Source organism: Chlorocebus sabaeus, chromosome 6, assembly GCF_047675955.1.
Source record: "Chlorocebus sabaeus isolate Y175 chromosome 6, mChlSab1.0.hap1, whole genome shotgun sequence".
Classification (NCBI taxonomy): Eukaryota; Metazoa; Chordata; class Mammalia; order Primates; family Cercopithecidae; genus Chlorocebus; species Chlorocebus sabaeus.
In genome coordinates this window covers 17,143,907-17,152,446 of record NC_132909.1, presented here as the reverse complement: position 1 = coordinate 17,152,446, position 8,540 = coordinate 17,143,907, and the positions used below count along the sequence as shown (strand labels likewise).

At 53.0% G+C, this 8,540-nt stretch overlaps 1 protein-coding gene across 3 annotated transcripts; it reads right to left on the bottom strand.

Moving 5' to 3' along the window:
* Positions 1–918: 918 nt before the first annotated feature.
* On the bottom strand, positions 919–7,538 carry PAFAH1B3 (platelet activating factor acetylhydrolase 1b catalytic subunit 3). 3 transcript variants are annotated; one of them, XM_073016419.1, is made up of 7 exons: positions 7,423–7,513; positions 7,162–7,335; positions 6,957–7,050; positions 6,672–6,761; positions 4,947–5,063; positions 4,746–4,868; positions 919–1,249 (listed from the first exon to the last, which is right to left on the bottom strand). In XM_073016419.1, the coding sequence occupies exons 3-7, from the start codon at positions 7,032–7,034 to the stop codon at positions 962–964; spliced, it is 696 nt and encodes a 231-aa protein (XP_072872520.1). In that variant the 5' UTR covers positions 7,035–7,050; positions 7,162–7,335; positions 7,423–7,513; the 3' UTR covers positions 919–961. The 3 variants fall into 3 exon arrangements, with proteins under 3 accessions (XP_072872520.1, XP_007995178.2, XP_072872521.1); XM_007996987.3 differs by lacking the exon at positions 7,162–7,335 and having other exon boundaries at positions 7,423–7,538; XM_073016420.1 differs by lacking the exon at positions 7,423–7,513 and having other exon boundaries at positions 4,785–4,868; positions 7,162–7,403.
* Between the last annotated feature and the right edge of the window lie 1,002 nt (positions 7,539–8,540).

The following is an 8,540-nucleotide window of genomic DNA, read 5'->3' as shown; positions in this document are numbered from 1 at the left end:
AAGAGGTCTTAGCCCAGAGGTGGCAGTGGGTGAGAGGGAGCCTAGTCTACCTGGAGTACCCTTGTCCTGTGACCCCTGCTGCCCCCATGTGGCCTGGGCCAGCACTGCAACTGGGCTTGACCCCTCCCCTGGGTGACACCCCTCCTGCTCAGCATGTGGACACAGTGCCCACCGGAGGTGACAGATACCCACACCATGTGTGGAGGGATGACAACTAGCAGTGGGAGGATCAGGACATCTCCACAGAAGCGGCATCTAAGCTAGAGCTGGAGCACCTGGAAGTTCCAGACAGGGCAACAGCATATGCAGAGATGGACAGGGTATGCTGGGCTTGACTGTACTGGGTCAGTGTTCCCAGAATTCTTGTTTGACCTTGGCCTTGTAGGATAGTGCTGGCAAGCTGGTCTTACCTAGTGTTTACTGATGGGTAGCGCCTGCCTGAAGCACACTATTGTGATAGTGGAAATTAACCTAACCTCAAGAATCACAGTGCCTTGATGGATCAGTGATGCCTCCCCTGGGCAGAAATAGAACCACAGTCAGGCATGGTGGCTCATGTCTGTAATGCCTGCACCCTGGGAGGCCAAGGTGGGTGGATTGCTTGAGCTCAGGAGTCAGACCAGGCTGGGCAACATGGCAAAACCACTTCTCTACAAAAAATACAACAAGCTGGACGTAGTGGCACCGGCTTATAGTCCCAGCTATTCAGGAGGCTGAGGTGGGTGGATCACTTGAGCCTGGGAGGTTGAGGTTGCAGTGGGCTGTGGTCTCACCGCTGTACTTTAGCCTGGGTGATGGAGAGAGACCCTGTCTCACACAAAAAACCTTGCAGAACTGCAGGGTCACAGATCAGGATAAGGACTAGTGGTGGTACCTAGATACCCAGACAGGTTTGACCATAAAGCAGGAAACAGCACGCCGAGGAAGGAGAGTTTAATGTTGTGGGAAGGCAGCAGGATGCTTAGGGTGCGGGCTCCAGCAGGGGAGCACCTTGGCCCTGGTCTTGGGCCAGCAGACGCAGAAGCAGGGAGTGCAGAGCCCGGCAAACAGGTGTGTAGCCCAGGCGGCTCAGATGTAGGTAATCATACATGTCATGGTGGCTGATGGTGCCATCTGAGTGCACAAATCCAGGGTCGGCATCTAGGAAGTGAGCCCGAGGGTGGCCAGCCAGTGCTGCCCGTACCAGCTCATTCACCCGTCGGTTCTTCTCCCGAAGTGGGTTGGGATGCTGGCCTCGCGGAAGCAGACCCTGAGCAGGAACATGAGGTGTAGTAAGGAAACAAGCATTTGGGTATCCCGTTCTCTGTGCCAACCTGTCCTTCACCCAACACTATGAAGTTTCCAGCTGCAGAAAACACTAGGGATGGGCAAGTGGGGAGGGCAGGAGGGTAGTTCCTAAATAACACATCCTAGCTCTCATTTAGCAAGAGACTTCTGGGTTTTAGCCTCTTTCCAAGTATCACTTAGAAAAACGTTGACATTGGCCAGGTGCAGTGGCTCACGCCTGTAATCCCAGCATGACGCGAGACAGAGCTGGATGGGTCGCTTGAGTCCAGGAGTTGGAGACCAACCTGGGCAACATGGTGAAACCCCATCTCTAACAAAAATACACACAGTCCCAGCCACTCGGGACGCTGAGATGGGAGGATCACTTGAGTGAGCCCTGGAAGCAGAGGTTGCGGTGAGCTTAGATCATGCCACTGCACTCCAGCCTGGGCAACAGAGCCAGATCCTGTCTCAAAAAATAAATAAATGGCTCTCTTGTCCTGTCTCTGTCTCTCTCTCTCTCTCTTTCCCTCTCTTGACCTTTTTTCCACCATGGGATGACTGAGAAAGAAGGCCCCTGTCAGATGTTGACCCCTTGATCCTAAACTTCCCAGCCTCCAGAAGTGTAAGAAGTAAATCTCTGTTCTTTATAAATAAAAATAATAAATAAATAAATAAATAAATAGGTGAGGCACGGTTGCTCACTCCTGTAATCCCAGCACTTTGGGAGGCTGAGGTGGGTGGATCACTTGAGGTCAGGAGTTCAAGACCAGCCAGGTCAACGTAGTGAAACCCCATCTCTACTAAAAATACAAAAATTAGGCCGGGTGCAGTGGCTCACGCCTGTAATCCCAGCACTTTGGGAGGCCAAGGCGGGTGGATCACAAGGTCAGGAGATCTAGACCAGCCTGACTAACATAGTGAAACCCCATCTCTATTGAAAAAATACAAAAAAAAAAAAAAACAGCCGGGTGTGGTGGTGTGTGCCTGTAGTCCCAGCTACTCGGGAGGCTGAGGCAGAATGGCGTGAACCTGGGAGACAGAGCTTGCAGCGAGCCGAGATTGCTTCACTGCACTCCAGCCTGGGCAACAGAGCGAGACTGTCTCAAAAAAATAAATAAAATAAAAATACAAAAATTAACCAGGCGTGGTGGTGCACATCTGCAGTCCCAGCTACTCTGGAGGCTGAGGCAGAAGAATCGCTTGAACCCAGGAGGAGGAGGTTGCAGTGAGCCCAGATTGTGCCACTGCACTCTGGCCTGGGCAACAGGGCAGACTCTGTCTCAAAAAAAATAAATAAATAAAAGATATCAACATCATGGCTCATGGCAAGGGATCAATCCCCTTTCAGAAGAGGAAATGTCTTAGCTACCCACAAGTAATGAAGCCTAGATTTACCCCAGGAATGCCTGACAACTTTTGGCCTATTCAAGGTTGTTTGAGGATTTTTCTTTTGTTTTCTGGTGAGACAGGGTCTCTGTCACCCAGGCTGGAGTGCGGTAGCATGATCACAAGTCACTGTTACCTTGAATTCCTGGGCTCAAGTGTTCCTTCCCCTTTAGCCTCCCAAGTAGCTGGGGTTACAGGTTTTGCACACCATCATAGCCAGCTATTTTTCTTTTTTTCTTTTTTTTTTTTTTTGAGACGGAGTCTGGCTCTGTTGCCCAGGCTGGATGCAGTGGCGCGATCTGGGCTCACTGCAAGCTCCACCTCCCGGGTTCATGCCATTCTTCTGCCTCAGCCTCCCGAGTAGCTGGGACTACAGGCGCCCACCACCACGCCCGGCTAACTTTTTGTATTTTCAGTAGAGACGGGGTTTCACTGTGTTAGCCAGGATGGTCTCGATTTCCTGACCTCGTGATCTGCCCGCCTCGGCCTCCCAAAGTGGTAGGATTACAGGCATGAGCCACCGCACCTGGCCTTTTTTTTTTTTTTTTTTTTTCAGACAGAGTTTCACTCATTGCCCAGGATGGAGTGCAATAGTGCGATCTTGGCTCACCCCAACCTCCGCCTCCTGGGTTCAAGCGATTCTCCTGCCTTAGCCTCCCGAGTAGCTGGCATTACAAGCATGTGCCACCACGCCCGGCTAATTTTGTATTTTTAGTGGGATTTCTCCACATTTGGTCAGGCTGCTCTTGAACTCCCGACCTCAGGTGATCCGCCCGCCTCAGCCTCCCAAAGTGCTAGGAGTACAGGCATGAGCTACTGTGCCCAGTCCATGCCCAACTAATTTTTTTTTTCTTTTTGAGACGGAGTCTTGCTCTGTCGCCCAGGCTGGAGTGCAGTGGCGCGATCTCAGCTCACAGCAAGCTCCGCCTCCCGGGTTCACTCCATTCTGCTGCCTCAGCCTCCTGAGTAGCTGGGACTACAGGGGCCCACCATCACACCCGGCTAGTTTTTTTTTTTGTATTTTTAGTAGAAACAGGGTTTCACCATGTTAGCCAGGATGGTCTCGATATCCTGACCTCATGATCTCCTGACCTCATGATCCGCCCGCCTCGGCCTCCCAAAGTTCTGGGATTACAGGCATGAGTCACTGCGCCCAGCCACGCCCAGCTAATTTTTAACAATTTTTAGTAGAGACAATGTCTTGCTACATCCCAGGCTGGTCTTGAACTCCTGGGCTCAAGCAATCCTCCCACCTCAGCTTCTCAAAGTGCTGGGATTACAGGCACGAGCCACCATGCCCAACCATTTTTGAATTTTTCTTTTTTCGAGACAGTTTCTCTCTGTCACCCAAGCTAGAGTGCAGTGGCATGATCTCCACTCACTGCTAGCTCCGCCTCTCAGATTCACACCATTCTCCTGCCTCAGCCTCCTGAGTAGCTGGGACTACAGGCACCCGCCACCACACCCAGCTAATTTTTTGTATTTTTAGTAGAGATGGGATTTCACCGTGTTAGCCAGGATGGTCTCGATCTCCTGACCTCGTGATCCACCCGCCTCGGCCTTCTTTTTGTTTTTGAGACGGAGTCTCCCTCTGTTGCCCAGGCTGGAATACAATGGCGTGATCTCGGCTCACTGTAACCTCCGCCTCCCAGGTTCAAGTGGTTCTCCTGCCTTAGCCTCCCAAGTAACTGGGATTACAGGCGCATGCCAGCATGCCCAGCTAATTTTTGTATTTTTAGTAGAGACAGGGTTTTGCCACGTTGGCCAGGCTGGTCTCAAACTCCTGACCTCAGGTTATCCTCCCACCTTGGCCTCCCAAAGTGTTCGGATTACAGGCATGTGCCCAACCGTTTTTTAGTTTTTCAATACCTCCAAAGTCTCAAGCCATCCCTGGGCAAAAAAGGCTAACTGGTCTCTGAGCACATTTTCAACCACAGCCACTCTGAAGGGTGCAGCAAGCTCCAATGTGAGATTCTGCCTGAAAGCCACTGCTCTATGTCAAGTTGCCTAGAACCGTGCCAACTGTGGCTGTATCTGAGGGGGTCCCAGACCACTGCCATTCTTCCTTTCCCACCCTCCCAGCCTCTCACCAGCACCACAACCCGGGCCTGGGGCTGCCGCTCATTCACCAGTTGCACAATGGCCTTGATGCCACCAGTCACCTGCTCTGCTGTGTGTCCGTGGTTGTTGGTGCCCACCCAGACCACCACAATCTGTGGGAAAAGAGACATGAAGCAGTGGTGAGGGGGCAGCCAAAAGATGTTTTAGAGCCCCACCCAAGCCCCGCTCACCTTGGGCCGGATGTGTTCCAGCTCCCCATTCTCCAGCCGCCACAGTACATGCTGTGTGCCATCACCACCGATGCCAAAGTTAAGTGCATGCAGAGGAGAAAAGAGCTCCCGCCAGATCTGTGGGCAAGAAGTGGTATGGGCACAAGGGCACTGTCCCCATGGACCATCCCCCTCTGTCCAGGTATTAACCGAATGCCATTATGGAAGAATCTTACTTCATGGAAGCAGTCTTAAAATTTCACCTGGAGCAAACTCCAGCATGGCTGAACCTCACTTTATAGAAATCTATTAATTTTTATTTATTTTTCATTTTATTTTTGAGAGAGTTATTTTATTTTTGAGACAGTCTTACTCTGTTACACATGCTGGAGTGCAGTGGCACTATCTCGGCTCACTGCAACCTCCGCCTCCCTACTTCAAGCGATTCTCATGTCTCAGCCTCCCGAGTAGCTGGGACTATAGGTGTATGCCACCACGCCCGGCTAATTTTTTGTATTTTTTAGTAGAGATGGGGTTTCACCATGTGGGCCAGGCTGGTCTCGAACTCCTGACCTCAGGTGATCCACCCGCCTCGGCCTCCCAAAGTGTTGGGATTACAGGCATGAGCCACGGTGCCCAGCCTATTTATTTTTTGAGACGGAGTTTCACTCTTGTCGCCCAGGCTGGAGTGCAGTAGTGTGATCTCAGCTCATTGCAATCTCTGCCTCCTGGGTTCTAGTGATTCTCCTGCCTCAGCCTCCCAAATAGCTGGGACTATAGGTATGTGTCACCGTGCCCAGCTAATTTTTGTACTTTTAGTAGAGACAGGGTTTCGCCATGTTGGCCAGGCTGGTCTCGAACTCCTGACCTCAGGTCATCCGCCTGCCTCGGCCTCCCAAAGTGCTGGGATTACAGGTGTGAGCCACCACACCTGGCCTAGAGTCTCTCACTTTAAACCAAGCCCCAGGCATGCTGAGGTGGGTGGACTGCTTGAGCCCAAGAGTTCAAGACCAACCCGCGCAACAGGGCAAAACCCTAACTCTACAAAAATTAGCTGGGTGCATGGTGGTGGACACCTGTAGTCCCAGCTACTCAGGAGGCTTAGGTGGGAGTTTCGCTTGAGCCCAGGAGGCAGAGGTTGAAGTGAACAGAGATCATACCACTGCAAGCCAGCCTGGGTGACAGAGCAAGACCCCGTCTCAAAAACCAACCAACCAACAAACAAAATAAACCAAGGCCCACAGAAGCAAGACTCACTTTATGAAAATCCAGTCTGCTTGAGCCATGCATTGAACCAACGGTATTACAGTTGAAACTTATTTTGACGAAAGCCATTACAGTTGGACATGCTTTGTGGAAAGATATTATTATGATTGAGTCCTTTTTGTGGAGTGCCATTAGAGTTGACCTTCACTTCCTGTAAAGTGACTATAGCTTTGTGTAAACCCATCAGGGCTTCGCACTGCTTAAAGCAAACAAGAAAGAGCCTCACTTTAGGCAAGCCTATGGCAGGAAAACCTTATTTTAGGTCTTAGTACATTATACACAAATCCCATCTGATAAAACCAAGGCATACATTTCCTTCTCAATAGAATGTTGCACCTTACACCAAGATTCTAGTAGCCTCAGGCTGCCTCAGGCCAATCTGGGTACTCCCGTAATACCCCACCTGGCCGGGGTTCTGGTCGAGATGTGTCAGCATGGGCACAGGGCTGGATGGGGCAGGGAGAGAGGGACTGCCCTCACCTCGCACTGGTGCATTAGCTGGACCAAGGAGTCCCCGATGAAGACGACTTCGGGTTCTTTATCTTTGCTGTCAGCCACGAACCGATGGTGCTGCGGGAGCGCGCGAGAGGGAGTCAATGGCACGCACGCTCCTGGGCCCACCCCGCCCTGCTCCCTTAGGCAGCGCCTCCCCAACTGCTCTGTTTCCCAATCAGGTAGTGAGAGTGGCACGAACCAGCCGTTCTCCTGAGCCACCCCCGCCCCCCGCCCCCCGGACTCCTCAATATCCCAGGTGGGAACGCTCACCAGGGACATCCAGCGCCCGTCGCCCTGTACGTCCTGCACCGGCGTGGGCTTGCTAGCTGGGTTCTCCTCTCGGCTCATCTTGGCGCCGCAGCTCCTGCAGGATGAGCGAGTCGGGTCGGCCCGGGAGTGTTCCAGACCGAGCTAGCTCCGCCACGCCCACTCCTACCCCTCGAGGCAACAAAGGACCGTCCCAACGATAGCACACCCGCAGAGGACGAAGGCCGATACAGGGCGCCGCCGCCTCTCCAGGGACAGAAACCTTCACTTAGGAGGGAGGTGGAATCAGGAACCTTCGCTTCCCCCACGATGGCCGCGCAGTGGGCTCGCCCAGCGCTTCCCGCTCGGCCGCTGACTCCCAGGCCGCGCACCCGGCACGGGGCTGGGGGAGGGAGAGGCGAGACCATCCAGCTCCCGAGGCGGGGAGGAGGGAGAAACCACCCACCGGCCACGGGGAGGGGCGAACTACCTGAAGAGTCGAGAGTGGGCGGGGAAGATCTAGCCGTCTTTCTAGCAAATGGGAAGAAACCATTTGCTGCACAGAGCGAAATGTGCGGAAGGGACCACCTACTGTTGTGGGGGGGCGGAGGGGCGGGGGGCCCATTCACGTGGTGGGGGGAGGGGAGGGAGTGGACGAGTCCATTCTTGGATTCCCTTGAAGGGGTGGCTCGAATGCACCTGGCTAGGAGGGGACGCTCCCATTTTCTACTGATGTGGGGGACAGAAAAGGAAGATGACAAAACGTAAACATTCGAGGCTCCGTTCTAAGGAGCCACTCTAAGGCAGCGCCAGGGCTTTAGTAAGCCTATCTGCTCGTGGGCTTCCCCTACTCAAAACACTGTGTGTGTGTGTGTGTGTGTGTGTGTGTGTGTGTGTGTGTGTGTGTGTTAGTTAAAATCTAAAGTACGGCCGGGCGCGGTGGCTCAAGCCTGTGATCTGTAATCCCAGCACTTTAGGAGGCCGAGGCGGGCGGATCACGAGATCAGGAGATCGAGACCATCCTGGCTAACACGGTGAAACCCCGTCTCTACTAAAAATACAAAAAATTAGCCGGGCTTGGTGGCAGGCGCCTGTAGTCCCAGCTACTGGGGAGGCTGAGGCAGGAGAATGGCGTGAACCCGGGAGGCGGAGCTTGCAGTGAGCCGAGATCGCGCCACTGCACGCCAGCCTGGGCGACAGAGCAAGACTCCGTCTCAAAAAAAAAAAAAAAAAAAAAAAATCTAAAGTGCATATCTTTGCATTCAAGACATCACAGGACCCCTACTCAAAACACCGTGTGTGCGCGCGCGCGCGGCATAACATATAAACTACGTATCTTTGCATTCAAGACACCATAGGACCTGCGTGGACCTGCGTGGAGGGTAGAAGAAGGTGCAGAAAGAGAAAGGAAATTAGAGACGCCTCCAGGGCTCAGGTCCAGTCTGGCGTCCCTTCGGCAGATCATCTTGCAGATCTGCAGCCTCTACACCACTCTCTAAACCCACAGGCCAACTGTGTCTGAGCTCTGAAACCTACATCCACAACCAAGGCCACCTAGGGTCGCGCCTCTCCCCAAACGCCGCCCCAAATTAATCTCAGACCTCAGTG